At 48.5% G+C, this 22,458-nt stretch overlaps 1 protein-coding gene across 6 annotated transcripts in view; it reads left to right on the top strand.

Moving 5' to 3' along the window:
• EPB41L1 (erythrocyte membrane protein band 4.1 like 1) overlaps window positions 1-22,458 on the top strand; it is a 213,501-nt gene that overhangs the window by 175,852 nt on the left and 15,191 nt on the right. For 2 of the 6 annotated variants that reach the window (XM_019513045.1, XM_019513048.1), the window contains exons 12-15: window positions 2,302-2,477; window positions 4,921-5,069; window positions 6,380-6,415; window positions 8,917-9,108. In XM_019513045.1, coding sequence (XP_019368590.1) covers window positions 2,302-2,477; window positions 4,921-5,069; window positions 6,380-6,415; window positions 8,917-9,108 — 553 coding nt within the window. Of the gene's footprint in view, window positions 1-2,301; window positions 2,478-4,920; window positions 5,070-6,379; window positions 6,416-8,916; window positions 9,109-11,112; window positions 11,212-22,458 lie in introns of all 6 variants that reach the window. The other 4 variants (XM_019513046.1, XM_019513049.1, XM_019513044.1 and 1 more) reach the window with 3 other exon arrangements.

Consider the following 22,458-nt stretch of genomic DNA (forward strand, 5'->3'; position numbering starts at 1 on the left):
AGTTTATCAGGGGTGCTCACCAGGATCTGGGGGAACGTCTGTTCACCAGAGCACCCCAAGGGATGACAGGATGGAACGGTCACAAACTCCACCACAACTGATTCAGGCTGGACATAAGGAAGAACTTCTTTACTGTCCGAGCCTCCAAGGTCTGGAATAGACTGCTGCCGCAGGTAGTTCAAGCACCTACTTTGAACGCCTTCAAGACGCATTTGGATGTTTATCTTGCTGGGATCCTATGATCCCTGCTGACTTCCTGCCCCTGGGGCAGGGGGCTGGACTTGATCCTTTGGGGTCCTTTCCAACCTGAATGTCTATGAAATCTATGAAATGGCAAAAGGGAAGGAGGGGGTGGTGGAGAACTCATTGCACATGCGTTCAGGCAGCCAAGACTAGAGGTTTCAGTGCCTGTCCATCAGGTGCAACTGCACAGCTGCACTCCCCTAGATCTGCCCCTCAGCTGGGGTAACGCCTGTGTTCAAACCCTTTAGAATGTTACAACCCCTGGAATTCTCTTTTGAGATTGCTCCCTCTCCTCTGCCTTCCCCACACCCCACCCATTGCTTGCTCTCCTTCCTTGGGACAGACTGGGAGCCTTGCAGACCGAAGTGTTGGGAGGCCAATCGGCAGTGCAATGGACTGGGAATCCAGAGACCCAGATTTCTTTCATCCTGATGTTTCTTCCTCACTGCATGACTCTGAGCCATTGACTTGACCTCCCTGATGTGCTTCTGTGTCAACAGCTGTAATATGGGGATAAAGATATTTTCTAGGTGTATAGGACTAAGGGCTCACCTACACTATAAAGCAAGGGTGAGCAAAATACAGCAGAGTGATTTTGCCTGGCCAGCAGTAGGTCTCTTAGCCCCGCCAGACCAGGCACGGGGGCACCCCAGGCCATGGTGCATGTTGCTGGTCCCACTCTTCCTGCACACTCCCAGCCAGTGTGCATGGAGACCAGCTTCCAGCCCCAGATGCAGCTCCCCTCCCGGCTGTACGCCCTGCCCGTGTGGCCCTCACCAGGGCTCCTGCTGCCACTGCTGCCCCCACACCATGCCGCTCTGCACCGCTATGTTCCACACTGAGCTGGGGGAGGGGGGCCTGGGGGCTGCCACCACCACGCAAGCGTTCTGTCGGGAGCTGCAGGCTGGCACAAGACAAGGGCACCCTGGTGCTGCCTGCTTCCCCCAGCCGCTCCCTTGTTGCATCTGGGGTTGGCACTGGAGCCATGTGAGCAGGGTGTGCAGGCAGGCAGGGAGCTGCATCCAGGGCTGGAGCTGGGATTTTGGGGCGGTGAGCATGGAGCCGGGACGGGGCAGAGCTGCAATGTGCTCTCTGCAAGTCTGCCCGCAGAACCCACACTCGTCACAGGAGCATGTAGGCAGCAGATTATGGCTCTGACCCAGCCCCACACTGTTACCACCCTGTGATCCTGACCTCACGTACCTTTCCCACTGCTGAACACAACTGCCCAGGGCCCTATGCCACATAAGGAGTTTTGGTGAGTTGTTGCACGCGGAGTGGGATGGGGATGCTGACCCAACCCATGAAAGCTCACCAAAACTGCCTATGTGGCCCTCAGGCCTAAGTAATTGCCTACCCCTGTTATAAAAGCTTTGCCAGCATGGTTGAATCAGTGAAGTCCCTTAGTAGAAATGTGGCTTGCACAGGCCAAAGGATTTATGTATTTACGTAGAAGGGATGGGGCACAGCTCTGTCGCCCCCCTGCCCAGCATACACTTTGTAGTGTAGACCACTCTTGAGTGCATGCTGAGTGTAACCCATAATGTCTGCAAAGTCATGCTTTCTGGAACTCAGGGAGTACTAGATGTTAAAAACTCTAAAAACGTACAGGTTGGGTTTTTCCCTCAATTATGATGAACACTTGAGAACAGTGAATCTGCTCCCTTACACATACAAAGGGCAGAAGCAGCCACAGAGGTGGAGACAAAGAGAGCAGCCAGAAGGGAAATGGCTGCAGATTTCTACTTCTGTAGTGAGACAGCCCCACTCCTGAAAGCAGTGCTGAGGAAGGGGTTGGAGGGAGTGATGTTCTCTATCCAAGCTCTGCCCACTATCTTAAAGCTTCTTGCACCACCTCCAAGCTCAGTCCACAACTACCATTCACATCTACACACTGAGACTAGGTGATACTTCTGCCAAAGTGATCTCTAAGTCAAACAAGGAGATGATCAGCATTAGACTTTGGAGTGAACAACCCCCTGTTGTAGTTACTGGTTATACAGTGTTTTGTGGTGCCTCTGGGCCTTTCCAGTTACGTTCTGTTTTCCTTCTTCCCAGGCTGGTGTCCCCAGAGCCTCCCCCAAAAGGCTTCCTGGTGATGGGCTCCAAATTTCGCTACAGCGGGCGGACACAGGCACAGACCCGCCAGGCCAGCGCCCTCATTGATCGGCCTGCTCCCTTCTTTGAGCGCTCCTCCAGCAAACGGTACACCATGTCTCGCAGCCTCGATGGAGGTACGCCCCAAATTGGGGAGGGGGAGGGAGATTGGTTTCCTGGCGGGAGCAGGGAGGATGTGCTTAGACAAAGGGGCTGCATGTGGCAGGTTGGCTTTGGCACAGTGAACTCATTGCCATCTTCCTGCTTTGACTTACCCAGGGGAAATAGCCCATGCATGTTACCAGAAAAGAGCTGTTGCACCAGGGCTGCCAAGGGGACTCTTCACTCTGTGCTAAGGATGCTTGAGTGAGTCTGCCCTGGGAATGGTTTTAGCAAGGCCGCGTGATGGAGTTGTCAGGGGATGTCTGCACAGCAAAGCCAAGGTGTGACCATGGCATGGGGAGGTGCATCCCTGCTAGCTTCAGTCTACCCCACACAGGCAACAACAGTGAAAATATGACAAGACAAGCTTCACCACACTTGAACAGCCAGAGACAAGCCCTCTGTGGACTGTGAGAATGTGTTTGGGTGGCCAGGCTGTACTGAAGCCCAAGCTGCTGTGTCTTAGCCACTGTTGTTCCCCAGGTTAGCTAGATAAAGTTGATACAGTTGTGTCTACCTTTGCTACACACACCTACATTCACTTGGCTGCACAGAGATACTCTGAATGCACAGCAAGTGTCTACCTAGGGACAGCTGTTCTCCCTGGCTGGATGACACGTGTTCTGTGAAAGGCAGACCTTCAGCCTCCATTGTTGATACGCATATCAGGCAGAATGCTGCCTGCAAATCATTTGGAGAGCCCTCAGATACCCTGCTATGGCCTCTTCTCACAGGACCTGGGGCTTGCAAGGATCTTCAGCCTCAAGAGGGCAGCAAAGAGAGAGGGACTGCCTCTCATGCCTGCCTCTCCTGCTAACCTTGCTTGGCTCAGCTGGCCATCAACATTGGTACTTTATGCTGCTGCATGAGCTCCAGGGGATTCTTAGGGCCTGCACAATGGAGAGAATGAGGAATTCCCCAGCAGTTGTGCATGCAGGAGGATGAATTTAGGGTCTAAACAGCCTTGTCCTTCTGGTCTCCTGAGTGCTGCTCCCGGGCTTCAGCTTACTCACGGCATTGCACACTGCTTCTGCAGCAGGATAGAGAATGGCTCCTGTTGGTCTTGGATGACATGCTAAGGATAGGGTGGCTCCAGCAGAAGCTGCTAAAAAGGGGAATCAGATCCACATTTGTCCATGGAACTGTTCTCAGTGGAGGTCACTGTTAAGGAACTTCAGGAACAGGCAGGACATCCTGTGAGACCTGCGCAGAGAGAAATGTCCCAGACCCTGCTCTAATTGGGGAGTTGGGGCAGGAGCTCTCTGCACTAGGAGAGTTCCCTGTCCAGGCCGAGGCTGGCTGGCACCTGCCGTAGAACAAGACAGGTTGTAGTCAGCTTCAGGCTGCACGGGAAAGCCCCACAAGGCACAGGGCATGTCCCCATGTGCAAAGGGTGGGAGAGCTCTGCAGCAGCAGCTCTCCCACCCTATGCACATCAGGACCCCTCCAATGTGTACAGGGCCAAGAGACAGCTGTTTCCTGGCCCTGTGCTCCCTATGAGCTCCTCAGCTAGCACCCAGGAGGAGTCTGGAGTTCCCCCTTGGTGCTGCAGAGGGGGGTGGGGGGCAGATCAGAGTAGGAGCAGCCCTCTACAGGCTACTTCCATTGGGAGCAAATCTGCTCCCAAAAGGGCACCTGTGTAGGCATGCTCCTCAGGTAGGCTTACTGCACAGTAACCTACTTCAAATTAATAGCATATGTACACATGCTCACTGTGTGTGAGTGTACCTGGGGAAGTGCATTCAGTTCTCCCAGCAGCAAGACAGCAGCACATTAGAAAGAAATGAGGGTAAGTACACAGTGATGAGGAAGCTGGGAAGACTGTGCTCAGGGAAAGCCATGGGCTGGGGTCCCTGCTACTCAGCAGCTGGCATCAGTGACCTCCCTGCAGGTTGGGTGTGACACTCCACAGCTGGATCTGTTAATGCCCACTTTGCACCTGTTTTGTACTGATGCAGATGACGATGACACAAGGTGAAGGTTTGTGTAACAGGTAATACAAACCTTTGTATTACCAAAGTGGACCCAGTCTGACTCAGTGAAGTAAGGACTAAGGCCTTGGCTAGACTTGGCAGGAAAGTGCTTTCAGCTGCTGAACAAGCTCCCCTTGATGGCAAACCTTGTTTAATGGGATGAAGCTAACTCCCTTTCTAGTCCAGGCAAAGTCAAAGGGGTGGAGGAACAACAGGTTGCAGGAACAAAGAGGAAGGTAGAGGAAGGCCAGACCTCAGGGCACTAAATGCTGTCAGGCCTATGAAGTGGCTGCCCAAACGAAAGGGAGGAGTCTGTTGTTTGGAACTTCTCAGATGAGACTGTTTCTAGGCTTACAAGAATGTCTGCAAGGAACCAGCTTGTGCTGGGTGGAAGGTGGGAGTGTTTCTTCTCTAATGCCTGATCTGTCTCCTGTACATTGGACAGAATTCTCACGCCCAGCCTCTGTCAGCGAAAACCACGACGCAGGGGTGGAGTCTGAGAAGCGGGACGAGGACAGTGAGCACAGTGGGAGGAGAAGATCTGAGGCCGAGGATGAGGAGGTGACAACCCCAACGAAAATCAAGGAGCTGAAGGTACAGGACTTGCTGGACAGAACTTCGGAGAGTCAATAGTGGAGCCATTTATAGGCTGGCTTGGAGGAATGTTCTTGCTGTGGGTTAGCCAAGGCAATTCCCTGACTGAACCTGGGGAGAGGAGGCATCCCAGGATGCCAGAGACATAACTCCAAGTGCTCTGAAGCTTCAGAGGGAGGACTGTGATCTGGAAGGGCTGCCTCTGGAGTGGGCCCCTGGAATCTGTCCCCACACTGCAGCAGTGCAACTTCTGGCAGGGAGCTCTGGTGATAGCACTGTTAGTGACATCCCTGCTCCTGCCCAGCTCCCACTTGGCCCCGAGGTATCAATGAAACCATATTCACTGGGAGGGGGGGAACGGGAACATGGTGGGTTGCTCAATTCTGCATTCTGCTAATGCACCTGGGGCCTGCCTGTGAGATGACTCAGTACCTCTGGCCAGGGAGGGGATGCCTCCTGGAATTCCCAGGGAAGTGGCCAAAGCTCAAGGGTGACTGTGGAAAAGGAGAACCAGGCCTAGTGTCTCCAGTATAGCTCTGCTGGTCTCATGCTGCACTGCCAGTCTGGGCTTGGGAGCAGCTAAAAGGGTACACTGCACTGCAGTTCTCTGTAGGCAAAATCAAAGCTTTTCCGATCATGCTGCTGAGCAAAAGACTTTCTGGTGCAGAAGGTGGCAGCAAAGCTATGATATCCCCAGCTAGCCTGTGCTGGAAGTGTTAACAGCCCTTATGGTGGAGTCAGTGACTGCTGTCCTCTCTCCTGTACCATGCTTCCTCCCCACACATGGAGGCAACCTTCAGACATAGACATGACCCAGAAAGACCCAGTCACAGCCGAGGCACATGTGCAAATATGTTCACACAAACATATATAGACACCTATGCCCATTCACATGAGCACACAGCCACACACATGTGCATGTGCGTGTCCCTCCACTGACACTGTTCTGTTGGCACCAGCTGGCTCTTAGCCCAAACATCCTCTGCTCTTTATTTCCAGTTCTCTGGGACCAGGTCCTTTTTCCCTTCTTTCTCTTCTCCCAACCCAGTGGGCCAAGGAGGTGGTCTTTTGAAGTTCCACATCAGATTATGTCTAAGAGTCTGGCAGCACCAAGTGTGTGCTGCTACAAGGGTGCTCACACTGCTGGAGCTGCCATCTCTAGGCCATGCTGGTATCTGTAGGGCCTGCTCCCACTACTGATATCATGCCTGGCCTGACCCAGGCTTCTGTATTAAACTGAAATGTAATGTGTGTGCTGAGTTCTCTGGACTGACTCTGCTGGTTACGTTGAATCCTCTCTTTGCTGCCAGCCGGAGCAAGAAACCACCCCCAGGCACAAGCAAGAGGTATTCTTTCTCTGCAGCATCTTACCCCCCATTGGTGCATCATATTCTTCATCTTATTTAAAACTACAAGCACCACCATATTGTGTGTTACCCTATTTACTGGAATACAAGATGCACCAGGTATCAGTGGGGAGCCTGCCCCACTGGTGACTCATTAGACAAACCCACTAAGTCATCTAACAGGGGCTTTCCCCAAAGTACAAGCAGCATCTTTTATCCCACTAAGTAAGGCAGTTGTCATCACCCTGTGTGTGTGAGGAAGAGCCCTCCCCAGGTGTGGCAGCCAGGTCACTATGCTGAGGCACTGACCCAAGGGGATGTCCTGGCTGCTGCTCTCCTCTTTGTCTTCCCTTGTTTCTTCTCAATTCCTACCTTCATCCCTCCAACTGTGAGTCTCTCAGACAAGGCACAGACCACATAGAAATTGAAGTGTGCATCCCCCAAGCAAGCCTGCAAATCACGCTGCGGGTTGCATTCCTGCACCAGCTGATGCAGACTAACTGGCAATTGCTCCCGCTCCTTGACTTGCTTAAACTAAAACCCTGCGTACCAGTGGAGCTGTCTCCAGTGTTCCTCTCTTTCAAGATAGCTGTGGTCAAATGGCCTGTGCAGAGGCCGGGGAGCCTGGAGCTGCTGCTTTCTGAGCTTGCTCTGATACTCTCTTGCTGCCTGGCTTTTGGCAGTTCACTTTAGTGCCCATTTCACCAATCTGTAAGATGGGGATGGCCATATTTTCCCACCTGCTGACAGAGGATGGAGGGGGAGGGGGTTGTAAAGCTCTGTGAAGATGGAGCTTGCTGAGTAGGACGCACTTTGTCACTTTCCACTCCAAAGCACAGGCTGTTGTTGCTTTCTCTTCACCAGGGGTCTGTAAAGTCATTTTCCACTGGAACAGAGTTCCCTAGGGACATGGAGGGTTCTCTGTCACTGGCAGGATTAAATCAAGCCCTCTTGTCTTTTTAAAAGATGATCCAAATTAACCAGAGGTGCTGAAACTGCTGGGTGGGGTTCTCTGTCTTGTATCAGGCACAGGATCTGACCATCTGATCACACTGGCCCCTTTGGCCTCGGAACCTCTGGCTGATGCAAACCCCACTGAAGTCTCAATTAAGCTGCCCACGGATCTCAGAGGGTTTCAGAGCAGGCCCTAGAATCACAGCTCAAGCTTGCAGTGGACACAAGCCCAGGCCCAGTCAGGTGCTTCTGCTGCCACTGAGAAAATGCTTGGTAGATGGCCTGTTTTTTTGCTAGCATCCCTGCCAGTACTGTCCCACACAAGAAGGGCAAACTCACTTGGTCAGTGATTGCTGTCCAGTTGGTTTCTTTCCCCACACTCATCCAGGTGTCTTGTTCTGTTCCCTCCACTGTCTGTCTTATTGCTCATTCCACCCTGCATGCTCCATATACCATTCTTTACCACTGTCATGTGCTCCCTAGCAACCATTTGAGCTAGTGATGGGCAAACCTCATAGCAGATGGCTCAGAAGTGTCAGCAAAGTTTTTGATTCTTATCCCAAACTTCTCTAAGCCTCCTGGCCCTGCACAGACTTTTCCTGCATGGAACCCAGAAATGGACACAGGGTTGTAAGAGGTAAAAGTAATGGAAAGAAAGATGCTTATCTAAGCCTACTTGAACCTCAAAACAGGTTTGAGTTAGGGGCAAAGATTGTGGGTTGGTTCTTGTTCATTTTGAACTGGTTTGCTCATCCCTAGTATCTCTCAATGCCATGAACACCTTAAAGGGGACTTGGGAGTGGGGGGAAGAGGGGTTCTGAATCAGACCCTAAACCTAGACTGTGAGCCATTGCCTTTATAGTGGACCAAACAAACACCCTGCCTCTGAACAGATTGGGCTGGGTCAAGAACAGGTGTGGACTCAAATTTTGCATCTTTGGTCCCTCTAAGGCGTCCTGCCTGGTCACAGAAATCAGGTTCCAGGGAAAACTGATATGCCAGTTTAATTTATCTAGCTATTCCCAGTTGGCCACTTTGTACTTTAAACTAGAACAAGTCAGTTGATCTCCTGGCCTGCTAACTCATGGGGCTACTTGGCTCCTTTTGGCCCTGCATTAGAAACCAACAGGGGCTGGTAGAATATAATAAAGACAAGGGACTGTTGGAATTTTCCATAGGGAGCAAAAGTAAATCCCCCTTGGAGTCCACTCTTTCAATAGAATTGAGGACCACTTCAGATCTGCCTCTCCCTGGTTAGTTATAGTTTGGTTTAAGAACTACAACTAAAGGCTACAAAAGGGACCTTGTTTTACACTAACAAGTGACAAGATGTAGGTATAAATTCTTGTTGCTTGCTGCTTTACTCTGTAGCTGTCCTTATTGAATTACAGAACCAGGGGTTTCCCATGCAGTGAGGCCTGAGAACCCAAATTCAGGCTCAACATAAAGCAGGCCCTCCCCAGCTCCTGAGCTATGCCCCACACCTCACTCCAGCCCTGTTCTCTGATCCATGCCTAGCTGGTTACTGTCTTCTCTCCCTCCTAAAGTTTTTAGACAAACCAGAAGATGTTTTACTAAAGCACCAGGCCAGCATCAATGAGCTGAAAAGGACACTGAAGGAGCCCAACAGCAAGCTGGTTCACAGGGACCGGGACAGGAGGCTGACTTCATCACCAGCCTCTTCCTCACCTAAGCACGATGACGAGTCACCAAAGGGGACCCCAGAGAAGGCCAGCGAGGTTTGTTCTATTGTCTCTTTTATCAGGGGGGCTCCCTACAGATTTGTGCCTACACAGCTGGGGAATGCAAGCACCTCTACTCTCCAGTCTCAGTGAGCAGAAAAGGCCAGAGAGGAGCACCTGTGACAGCCCCTCTGGTGTGCTCTCTGGTTTCAATCTCCTTTGCAGCCAGGCGTTGTTAACCACAGGTAGCTCCCCATGCTGTGGTGGGGGTTTAAGTCTACCCTCTTCTTGTACATATACTGTCCTCCCCTGTGCTCTTTGCCTAGGGAACTGGGCAAATGACTTCCCTGCTCTTGCCAAGAGGTGGATCCCATAGCCTAGTTCCTTGTGAAGCTACTGCGTGATCCAGGAACACCCAGCAGGTTCTTCCCACTTTCCTGTGTCATGATGGCTCCTCTGCTAGCTCTGGGGACACCTGGGGGAGAAGATACCTTTACGCACTGAGTTTGCACCCTCTAGAGCAGAAGCTGAGGTGGTGGGTAGACTGAATCTCAAGGGTGCCATGCTCATTGGCTGATTGTCCGTTCTATCTGCAGGGAAGCTCAGGGGATGGGTCTGTAATGAACAAATGCACATGGCATTAAGTAAACAGGGTAGCAAGTGCTGGCTGGCAAAACTACGCCCCCCCCCAAGTAGTGATGGGTGGGCAAAATTAATGAGCTTTGCTCTCTGTGGAGTGGCCCTACAGGATGTTGAATCAGATGAAAACTGGACTTGACACCAAGGTGTGGAGAAGCAGCTTGGAGCAGAGTGGGCTGGGAAAGGATTCTGGAGGTTTCAGCCAAGATGAGGGTAGACAGCTGCAGTTGTCTTGGCTGGGTCTGTAAATGATAAGGGCTCCACCTGCTGTTACCTTTGAGCATTGATTTCCTTGGTGCCTGGTGGCTAGCAGAAGACAAAAGAAGTATGGGAGCAGCAAAAGACTTTCTCTTCCTCTTCTGGCTGTAGCTGTTGAGCCCGCTTTATCTTGTACTGTGTACCAGGCTGTTATCTGTGCAGCATCAGGCACCCTGTTCAAGCTGGATGAACAATTTGGTATGGCCATGGATTGGGCTGGTTTTGGTCTAGACATGACAAAGTTCTCTGAGTGAGTAGATTGGACAAGCCTCATAGTGTGGTAGCCAGAACCATGAGACCGGTCCAGTGCTGCCTCTCAGCTGATGGAGACTTTGGAGCAGTAGCAGGGGAAGGAACATGGACTTCATCCCTGGCAGTGGTGTTTATAGAGGCTGAGATGCCTCTGACCTGTGGTAGTGATCTCAAGCTGGCAAAGGAAGGTTTTGGCAGTGAATGGATTGGCTCATAGTGAGATAGGAGAGTGTTGACACCAGGGGGAAGATACCTGCAGAAGGTACTGGGAAAGGTGGCTGAGGGAAGTTAAGGAGAAAACATTTGCCATTGGTAGAGATTTAATTGCACATAGATGGACCCCTCTGATGCTGCTGGATGGGCATAGGACTGAGATCAGTGTGTCTGGGCTTGTATGTGGGAAAGCAGCAGTGTTTGTGTTATCGGGGCCCTGTGCAGAGGTTCACTTTGGGGCCCCCTACTACTAAACAGTCACACTGAAATATAACAGGGGTCTCTGACTTGGAGGTCAAGAGCGGGGAGGGTATTGCATTGTTTACACTGTCTTAACAGGGCCCCTGGTGCAGGGCACAGAGCTGAGCAGAGAGGATAGGCCGGCACATGGGTTCTGCAGGCAGTGGTACACGGAAAATGAATGCAGAGAACAAAAGGAGGGTTTTTTGTCAAACCTGTGTTTTAAACAAGTATATAAAGTACCAAGCTCTGGCTTGAGACTGCAGCTGAAATAGTCATGACCTTCATTCATTCACTCACTTGTTCATTTGTTCATTCTCGTTCTTTCTTCTCTCTCTCTCTCTCCCCCCCACCCTATTCTCTCTCTCTCTCTCTCTCTCTCTCTCTCTGTCTTTCTCTCTATGTGTCTTTCTCTCTCCCTTTTTGCCTTTGGTACTTGGGTTTCTCCTGCTGAAACAGAGGATGGAAGAAGATATCCTAGAAGAGTTTTCACCTGAGCATGGAGCTGCCTTAACCATGGAGTCTTTCACACAGAAAAGCCTTGTCTCTTCTCCTGAGGTTATCACCATTCCATTTCTCTCTTTCTCTCTGCCCTTTGTCTCTGTTTGTAATCTACCTAAGGGCCTGTGGAAAAATTTCCTGCCACTGCTCCATAAATATATTTGGGCCTAAGTAAACTGCTAATGGAGCATAATATGAACTGGTTCTGTACAGAGAGTTCCCATCCTAACCCAGTGAGAAGGAGAAGGGGATTAAAGGGATAGATAGTCTCTGCATTTATCTCTAAAACTGTCTTATTGACGACTATGGATTTGGTGACTTCTTCACTTGAAGGGTAGGAATATTATCCTGTCAAGTGTATTGATCAGAGACCTAACAGTGATGCTAAGTAATTCTTCCATCATATCTCCATGAGCTATAGTTGTGGTTTAAATAAACTAGGCAAGGCTGAAACTAATTTGTCCTTGGATCAGAACTCTTCAGGCAATCCAGGTTCAACAGGAGTTGGGAAAGGTAGTTCATTCAAATGATGATTCTCTTGATGTGAGGACTGACCCAGGATGGTTTAGGTGATGTTTTGCAGATGCATTATCTTTGGAGATGTAAATCTGAGGTCCAGGCCACATATTGTCCCTAACAATCTTTTCTTAAAAAGGGAGGAGTTCATTCTGACATGCTGGCCAAAGTCCAGGGTGAGCAGTTATGGTCTATTGTGCCTACCTACAGCTCCCCTGCATCTGCGCTTGACTGTGATAACCTTCTTCAACTCCTGTCCAAATTGCTAGTTTGTGTTTTCATGTGGTTTCAGATAGCTGCTTCCCTGCTGTGTGGGGAGGACTGCAGTCCAAGAATGAGTGAATTATTGGGTCAACTGATGTAACTTCAGCTCTTACTCAGTCCTTACACAGGCAAAACTTCCACTGAAGTCAAGTGAGTTTGCCTGGGCAAAGCCAGAGTGTGGACTCCATGTTTGGTCCCCCCTTCTGAATTCTTACTGTCAAAGGGCACTAGAGCAGTGCCATCAGTTGCCTAGGGTCCTCAGAGTTTATATACCTAATTTCTAAGTGCTTAGATACACTGGTGGTGAGCATGAAATAGAATAGAATAAAATACAAGATAACTACCATTCTGCCTGCCTAATCTGGCTGAGGTACTTAAAAGGCTTCTCAATACTGTACTATCTCAAGACCTCACACACTTCAATGTGTTCATCATCACATTCTCCCTATATGATAGGACACTGCTTTTAGCTGTATGTTGCTCCCTGGTTTCCTGTCATCTGTCAACTTCAAATGGAATAGCTGTCACACAGCACTTGAAAATCAGGCCATGGATGTTTCATGTTGGACATCCTCAGACTGAGGTTTCCTTGGTAAATGGGCACTGTAGAAACACCTGGATTATACATGTATACCCCACCTCAAGTAGAATCCATTAATTCTTGAGCACCTAACCATCTTGGAGGGAAAGAAGGCAATTGAGCAATATCGGTTTTTAGCTTTTGTGTTTCTTATTTTCTACCAACATGTTCTTCTGGAGGGGCTGGGGGATAATTACAATGGAACCTTCCTCCAGGCAGAAGAAAACTAGGCCAGAACACAGTTCCTTTAATCTGGTTTTGCTCTGGTGTGGGTGAGGCACAACCATGCTGAAACATGGGGTTTTTGCCACCTAGACAGGTCCAAAGTGGTACTGACTTAGATGTTCCAGTTCAGCCCACCATATAAGGAAAGAAGATGTGAGATTAAGCTCATTTTTGCTCAGAGCCATGACTGGGTGGGGGAATGACGGTGGCCTTTAAACCCCTATTAAGATACGGCTGTATGCCAGTTCACCGTGGGGGGCTGTCCCTCACCCCAGGCATCCCCACAATTTGAGTTTATTTTCAAACCCAGTCACATCTTAGTACAATGGTAGCATGCTGTAGATCCACACCTCACCTAGCTGTAAGCACAGTCTAGGAGGCCTTTTGAAAACATAGGCCTGATTCTGTGAAATGGCTGACTGGTGGACTGTGCAGAAGGCAGTGCCCAGCTGTTAGAACATGGTGGACCAATCAACGGACAGAACACCTGATTCTCCACTACCTCACTCCAATCCGATATCCAGCATAAAACTGGGATAACAGAGTGGGGGAAATGGGCCCAGAATCTTTAGCGTTTGAGTCGGGTTGCACCGCAGTAGTCTGGGAGCAGGCTCCCCCATGTCTGCAGTTTATTCCTTTGCCTATCAGTGTTTTGGAAAGTTATTTTTAAATGCTTCAACTCTCGTTAGCATTGTACATGTCCAAGATAGCAGTGGAACTCGGACCCAAAACCTCAGTCTGAGCTCAAAGTAATTAGCCTCGGGGGGAAAAGGGATGGTGATAAAAGAACTCAAATGCATTTAACCTTGCCATCCTGTACCATAATTGTTGGTGGCATTTGGGGAATTCGAAATGCCTGACTGTCAAAACAAACTGATTTCAAGTTATATTTGGCATTTCAAGTGTGTGCAGCTACTGGTTGAGGGTTTGATGTGTGGCTGTTGTGGTTTTGTCCTTATGCCACCCATGTGCTTGAAGAAAATATGACATCCTCTGTTTTGGAGCATGTGGAAGGATGGAAAAGGAGGTCCCGAGTATATCACCACCCAGGGAACCAGAAATGCACAGATATTATTTAACACCTATGGTTTTAAAACCAGTTGAAATTAGACTCCTAATCCTAGTCCCCTTTTACAGGAAGTGATTCTTGGTGGTAACTCTGTTCAAAGGGACTGTCTCTGGGGCTCCAATATGACTTTCTCTGTAGGGTCTGAGTCTGAAGGGATGCTAGTTTAAGAGTCATGCAGTTAAGCATAGCTGGGGCTAAATGGGAATTTGCTCTGTGGCTAGGTACTCCCTCTGACTAGTTTGGGTTGTTTGCATTGCATGTGAGAAGTGCACCCTGCTCCTAGCAGACCAGGGAGCCACACTACATGCTATCTCAAGAATGAGAACCAGAGATCAGTTCATGTCATTCTTCCAGAACTCTCAACAGGTTTGTTCTTTTTACTTCGTCTTGCTGCACCTCTGCGCACAGGAAATAACAGGTGCAGATGCACTGAAGAGAACCGATGCAAAAGAGTAGGCCACTTTGCACACTAGGTTGGTGGGTCATGCCGCCATATCCTTCTTCCTCTCATGTCAGTACTCATGGGCACTAATGAGGTGTGTAGCACTCTCATCTCCAACCCCAAGCACATAGATCATTTGACATTGGTTGCTCATGGGACTCCAGAGCAGGGCTCTCCTTTGGAAACATTTTGTGTTCTTTCAACTCAGATCTGTCTTCATTGGTAATTCATGATGCCCAACACAGAACTGCTGAATCTCTAAGCCACATCTGCCCTCCAGAACTAAAAGAAGATAGATCATTAAAGCCACTTTGGATATAACAGCTCCATCTCCCTTCTCTCTGCCTGGAAACATTTTGCACCACTTTGCTAATGGGCCAGTGCAGAGAGGTCTTGGTGCCGCATATCTAAACATTCAGCTTTTCCACATCCGGTTTTAGTTGCTTCTTGCTATATGGTCTGCCCAAGCCTTACTACTCTATCTTGGACTGCCTCTTGGAGGAGTCTCTGACAAGTTCAGGAGTTTTATGCTGAATGGCCTATTGCTGAGACATCACTTGGTAGCGGAAGCCAATTCTCCCTTCTCAGATAGAGAAGTTTTGAGAAGCCAGAATTTTCCTTCTGCAACCAACTGTGTTATTGTTAACAGTGCATAGGTTGTAAATTCCAGCAGTGGTTCACTGTTATTCTTCTAGCCAGCTCCTCAGAGCTATGCAGGTGAACACCAAGAAGACAAGACTTCTGGCTACTGTACCAGAAGCAGTTCCTCCCTTTCATTCCCCCTCTGTTGGCTCCACAGCAATGAGGAGGCCAAGAAGCTTTGCCATATATTCGGTTTCTACCATTTACAATTTACCAACAGTTCTGACTACAGGTCCTTTGCTTATGTCTGTGCCACCCAGAATTCCAGGGTGGTTTCCCTTTCAGGGACTAGCCAAACCCAGGCCCAGACAAGACCAGGTGGGTTCAGTCTGACATGGTCAGTCCTAAAGGCTGAACTTAATTTCTCTGGAAAATTGACCATTCTAGCAGCATCTCTGCTTGAACCCTATTTCTCCTGTTTGTACCTGGCATGCTCCATCCACAGACTCCTTCTTGCCAGCCTTTCTGTGAATGCCCCTCTATGCTCCCTATACTCACTAACAAGTCTTCTTCCAAGGCCTCCAGAAAGTTCCCTGTTTTGTTAGACATGGTATCAAACTACCTGTATGACACATCCCATGACTCTCCCATGCCAACTAGTGGGGAAGCGTAACTGATGTTCTAGCACCATGGGCCTGTGATGGCATTCTGTTGCCTAAACCAAAACCAGGGAGTCTTGAAATTCACGTCAAACTGGTTGGCTTTTCCAATGGAATGGATCAGCTTACAGTAGTGAGGCAGTCTTCTACCCACTGGAAAAAGAAGCTGGATTTAGAGATAAGTCTTAGGGTCTTAGCCCCTCCCTTACTGGTCAAGAGATTTGTAGAAGCATATAATCAATCTGTTTTAACACTGGGTTGCCTGATAGGGCTCTCCAGAAGGCAAATGGATCTTTTTTGTAGGTATTTTCTCCAGAATATGCACGCAGAGCTTGGACTCTGAGTATGAACACTTCCTTAAACTGTTCTGCTCCTCATGATCAGACCAGTACATTTTCTTCGCTTAGCGAAGACTGGACAGAAGGTATCCTTTAAAAGATCCCTGCTTCAGCTGTCATCAGAAAAAGAATGTGCTTTATTCAGAGAAGGGGGCTTTGGTGGGTGCCACACTTCTATTCCTAGCTACCTCAGGTTTGGTTTACTTAGGACCAGACATAGCAGTGAAAGCCACAGGAAAGGATACTAATATGCTTCCCAGAGAAGGGAGTGGTGCTGTAAAGCTGAAATTACTGTGGGCATCCTCTACATATTAGAAAGTTTTCCCAAGCCTTGGGCTGAAGGGAATTTCTGGTGAATCAAGTTCCTTAAGAACTCACTGGGATTCACAGTAGGACCAGAACAGATACTGAGTTTATGATAATACTGCTTGCATGGCCTATGGAAACCAGTGACTTATGCAGGACCTTACTACAGCCTGTTGTTACACCTGTCATGATTTCTATAAACCTGTCTGGGCCAGAGGGAGACCAAAGGGCTGGCCACTGTGGAAGGAATCTGTTTCTAAGGCAGGCCTGAAGACAATTGTGTTTTGGGGGAACATTCAGCACATGGATAATCCTTGAAACTTGTATCAGGGTGGGTAAGAATGTGGCTCAGTGGTGCAACCTCTCTCTAAATAGGCTTTAAGTTTTGATTCACAGCAAACCTGTTAAGCAGATGGTCCTCACTTGGATGCCATGAGCTTTGGGTAACCCTCCTTGTGGACCTCAGGAGGAAGTCTGTTTAAAGTATCTAACCCTTATGCTCCTGTTTCTGCAGCCAGCTGGTTCTGCGTGTTAGGTTATTGGGATGGAAGCCCCCTGTCCAGTTTGCCATCAGGACAGTTGCCCTATGCAGAATGCCATGTTCCATACATAAGTACCCTGGGACATTCACAGGGCCCAAGCAATTGCCCATTCCTTATGCCTTTCTATACCCAGGGGAGTTGAGAGATTGAGAAGAGCTGGGACATTCTTGCTGTCAAAACAAGAGGCTGGCCTTTCTGAAAGTCTGCTCATTTTTTTTTCAGGCCACAGAAGGGCCCTAAGAATAAACAGCCCATGTTGTTACATGGGGAGACTTGCTGGTGAGCAGTAGGACTCTGCAGATGCTCTGGCCTGCAGTTTGGAGAGACTTGAACGTGCTACTGATCCACGTTACTCAAAGACTGGCTGTGGCTGCTCAGATAAGGAGTAGACGTCTCTCACCCATTAATGTCTCAACAGTGGATGAAGTCCAGTTGTAACTCCTGCATGTGTCACTGCTAGTCCATTATATTGCCATCTCTAATGGGATTGCCTATCTTGCCTGACTCCTGGAATGGACATTTGAAGGAGAAGATCTGATTCATAGAAGATTCTAGGAGAAAAGCTTGGGCCTGATCTCCTACTTTATAACCTTATTCACCTCCGTAGCAAGCTTCCCTGAGAAGGAAGTGCTAGATTGGGCTCTTCATGCTGCAGGGGTCTTGAGCTGACTGCAGTGGTATGCAGGCACTCTGTTGCTCTGTTGGTCACTTCTGCTTATCCAGATATGAAGGGAGCAGAGTGGCATCTTGCCAGAGATCAGCTTTGTCCCACAGTTAACTGACAAGGTACAGGTCATTGCCGTTGTTGAGTCCCTGGGCTTGCACTAGTGAAACACGGCTTCAGCAATCCACATTCTGCTGAGAGCCTAGCACCACCAGCCAGTTTAGCACCCAAAGTGGGTAGTGGATGGTGAAGAGATATGCTGAATCAAGGTGCACCAGAGACAGGTGGCTCTTGCAGTGAGGCCTGGCCCTCACTTACAGCTGTCCTCCTCTGACGGAATCCCCAAAGCAGGGGATTTGGGGCAAGAATGGCCTGCTTTTGGGGACAGATTCCCCAGGGGCCAGTGGCCAGAGCAAATACAAATACAGCAGGGAGTCAAGCTCTCTTTGTCTGTCCAACCCTTCAGGCCCTCTCCCTGCTTGCCCAAGAGAGGACTTGGGAACTTTGGCCTTGGGTGCTCAGGTGTGCAAAATTTCACTGATCATTTTGAGGATCCCAGTTTTAGCAGTCCTCTCTTTTCTTCTCTCTCAGCCCCTCTGGTCCTTCCTGTCTCTGGCCTGTGTTGTTATCCCTCATTTTCTTCCTTTCTCCCCCTTTTTTGTTTTCTCTTCCTTTGCCAGTTTTTCTTGCTCCCTGTCTTTCCCCTGCTTTCCCTGCTCTGCAGTTAGCACTGAGGGAATTTGTCTCCAGTTTCTGATAATAAATGATGACTTCATCAACTATAAGCATCCAACAGTAACACAACCTCTCCTGCCAGTAAGTGACCACTGGAACTCAGGGCCTTACTGAAGGCAGAAATTCCTCTTTTTGCCCAATCCTTTTTGCACTCAAGGGGAAACGGTGACACCAGCTACAGATTTGTGCTGTTGAAATGTTCACTTTCATGCTGCAGAAAATCTACCCCACAGTACATCTTCAGTGATAACAGTGCAGCATCCAATCTCTGTACACTGCTCCTTGCCATATAGGAATTCAACCTGCAGACTGCCTCACAGTTCCCTGTGCTGGGCATACCTTGAAGTATAATCTACATCGTAGTACAGTGTTCTTGCCTCCTACCACAGCCTACTATAGCAAGCCAATTACATCTAAATCAGAACAGTGCAAGCCCCCCATACAGGACTTAATCTCCTCTCTGTTGTTTCTTTGCAATACACTGTCTCCCCCTCGTGCTCTATGGATCAGTATTCTAGTATCATCAGGGACAATCTGTTGAGCCTGATCTCTAAATAAACTTACCCTGAGGTCTTGGCTGCTCTGTGTGAGCAGCACAATCCCATGACATAAAAGCTGGAGTTTAGCTTGATGTTCTTGTTGAAGAAAATTCCTATCCTGCTGCTGTTGTCTGCTCTTGGATTCCACTGAATGTTAGCAGTGCTCTGTGCTTAGAGCGTATAAAATGTTTGAATGTCCAATGGGATGAAAGTGTAAATATAATGACTGTATCTTCATAATTACTTTAATCATTAGTAAGCTGCCAGCATCCTTCACTATGCAGTAGCAGATCTCTGAAGCCTAGATATACTGTGTTGTGTCAAATGCTTTTAGTGTCCCTGATACAAAATGCTTTTTTGCCATATAGTATATCTTCTTGTACTGCCTTTACTTAATCCTTGCTGTAGAGCTTGTAGCTAGGTCAGCTGTTGTGCCCAGTAGTCCTGCTTTTCTAGGTTACATTTTTTGATCGTTCACTTCTGACTTGCTTGGTTTCAGTTTTGCTAGAAACTGAATTAAGTTGTTGTCTCCGATAAGCTCTGTGTGAAGAGCTGAGAAGCCAAGGGAGACAATAACTGCATTCCATAATCAGGTGACTGACTTTGTCAGGCATGTCTAGGAAATGATGGTACTTATGTCTAGTTTGGGATATAACTGGCAGCTAGCTGGTCGATATACTCTATCACAAGGCAAAAAGGGCTCTATAGACAGATAAATTCATTTTAAACAAACACGGTGCTTCCTAACAAAAATCTATGGAGAAAGTCAGGGATGGAGGCTGAAGCCAGGGATTTCTAGTACAGTAAAAAACATTGTTTCTGTGGATAAAGGCCTCTTTCCAATTCTCTTTTAAAAATCTTTACAAAGCTTTGATGTTCTTTGGAACCAATCCATGTTATACAATGTTGCTTGATTGAGTCTTTCCTTTAATGGGAAGTTAGATTCTTTTATTACTTACCCCATGTCAGTCTGACATAACATCAACATACATGGGTGAAGCAAAAAGAAAATCTGGTCAAAAATGGGAAATTATTTTCCTAAATTTTTTCAAGAAAAAAATATTTTTATTTTAATTGACATTCAGATTTTCAGCAAACACATCCAACTTCTTCAAATTCACATTATGTCAGCAGCTGGTTGGAAAACATGATCATTTAATGATTTTTTTTGTTGTTGAAAACATTGACCATTTTTCAGCAAAAATTCAGATTTTGAAAATTATCCACCTGGCTGTAGCCAAGAGTAGATTTTGGCCCCAACTATTCAAAAACATCTAGGAGCCCAGTCCTGTAAAAGACTAGCACTTTCTAGTTCCATGAGTATCTACACTAAACTCACAGAATTGAGTCCCGTAGGTTTCAATACCTGCTCGCAAATTAATGAGTTGCTAACTCCTTCACCCAACATATCTTCCCCAATTGTTGCATGAATAGTGATGGTTAGTCAATGCCGTGTAAATGCCAAGATTCTTACTCTGTATCAACCTTCTTTTACTTAACAAAACAGTGATAAGTTGCTAAGGTAAAGTATGTTTGATGCTAACTCTTCTTGCTCCAATTGCAATGCAGGGTTCAGAGCATTGGGTATTTATAGAGAGAGAAACTTCTAGGCTGGAAGAGCTAGATCTAAAGGAAGCTGTTGGAAGCAAGAAGGAAGAAGCAGGTACTTCAGAGGAGAAAGTGAGTGAGAGCTTACCAAAATTGGACGTTGCAGTAGGACAAGCCAAAGAACCTTCAGTACAGACAGAACCAGCAAGCATAGAACTAGACACCTGTACAAGAGGCAAAATGATTGCTAGTCCAGAAGATTTTGAGTCTGTGTGGGACGATGAAATATATGAAAAAGAAACCAAAGAAGAACCCATTTGGGAGGCTGAAATTTTGCCAGCTGAGAAGGAAGAGAAGAAGCCCAAAGAGGGAAAAGAAGAGGTGACCACAAAAGAGCTGAAGCAGCCAGATGGCCATTTAGAAGATCTCATCAAGCAAAGCCAAAAACCTGAAGATTCCAAACCTGATGAAGGACAAAGGTCTGAGTTTGCTAGAACAGAACTACCAAAGGAAAAAAGGAAGAAATCTATGGAGGAACCTGGGTCTATTTCACCAGGCTCACATAAGGAGGAGTCCAAAATACCTACCTCTGAGGGCAGTAAAGCCAAAGTGGAGCTTAATGATAACAAGACAGACTCTTCTCCTGCACAAAGGATCATCTACTTAGGGTGTATAGAAGGAGATGAGAAGGAGAGTACAATCCATCTCAGAACAAAAAAGAAAGGAAAGCCTCCTTCTGATGAAAAAGAGGGCATGGAAGTCAAAGCAGACATTTCTAGTGCCAAAGGAAAGAGCCCAGAGCTTGAGCCAGCATCTGCCTCAGCAGTTACAGAAGGAAAGGACAAATCTCACCCTATTACCCCAGCAGATGATCAAGGAAAGCCAGAGACCAATGAACCAGTGACAGAATCAGACCAGGATGAGACAGGTCTAGAACGTCATGATGGTGCACAGCTGGAAGGATGTTTTACCCTAGAGGAGCAGGCAGGTTCACCAGCACGAGTGGAAAAGAAGTCTCCTGAGCCAACAGACAACGAATTGAAAGGTAACAGTGAATCCAGTGCATGCTCTATAGCAGTGGAATCAAAGACATGGGACCACCAAAGGCCAACCCCAGAATTAAAGTTTGGTTCACCATCCAGTGAAGGCAGAGAGTCTGACATCTCCCAGCAGCATGAAGAAAAGGACAGTGCAACACAGTGCTTTATCATGGGAGAAAGCCTGAAAGGGTCAGACAAGCAGGATAGAGGTGGCCTGATGTTGAAAGGGGAAGTGATTTGCATAAACTCAGGAATTGAAGTAGAAACAGGCGAGCTAGATGAATCAGAAACATCCAAAATGGTTCTTCAGATGGAAGCTATTGAAATTAAAGTGACCCCTGTGGAGGTCCCAGAGCAGGCCCTTCCCAGTGCCGCAGAACTGGAGGACCAAGAAGCAAGGGCCCTCATGGCAGAAGAGCCGCCTCAAGACACAGGCCCTGTGGTGGGAGAACTGCCCCAAGACAAAAGCTCCGCAGCAGAAGATCTAACCCATGACAAAGGCCCCATGGTGCAAAAGCCATTCCAAGACAAAAGCCCAGTGGCCACAGAGCTGCCTCAAGACAAAGGCCCCCAGGCAGGGGAGCTGCCTGAAGACAAAAGCCCAACGGCAGGAGAGCCACCTCAAGACAAAAGTCCTGTGGCAGGAGAACTGCCTCACGACAAAGGGCCCCAGGAGGGAGAACCGCCTCAAGACAAAGGGCCCGTGTCAGGAGAACCACCTCAAGATAAAAGTCCCGTGGCGGGAGAACTGCCTCAAGACGAAGGGCCACTGGCGGGAGAGCTGCCTCAAGACGAAGGGCCATTGGCAGGAGAAGTGCCTCAAGACGAAGGGCCCGTGGCAGGAGAACCACCTCAAGACGAAGGGCCCGTGGCAGGAGAACCACCTCAAGACGAAGGGCCCGTGGCGGGAGAACCACCTCAAGACAAAGGGCCCGTGGTAGAAGAACCGCCTCAAGACAAAAGCCCCATGGTAGAGGAACCGCCTCAAGACAAAAGCCCCATGACAGGAGAACCGCCTCAAGACAAAAGCCCCATGGCAGGAGAACTGCCTCAAGACAAAAGCCCCATGGCAGGAGAACCGCCTCAAGGCAAAGGGCCTGTGGCAGAAGAACCACCTCAAGACGAAGGGCCTGTGGCGGGAGAACCGCCTCAAGACGAAGGGCCCATGGCGGGAGAACCACCTCAAGACGAAGGGCCCGTGGCAGGAGAACCACCTCAAGACGAAGGGCCCGTGGCGGGAGAACCACCTCAAGAC

The sequence above is a fragment of the Gavialis gangeticus genome, unplaced genomic scaffold (assembly GCF_001723915.1).
Source record: "Gavialis gangeticus isolate Ggan-Ray unplaced genomic scaffold, GavGan_comp1, whole genome shotgun sequence".
Lineage (NCBI taxonomy): Eukaryota > Metazoa > Chordata > Crocodylia > Gavialidae > Gavialis > Gavialis gangeticus.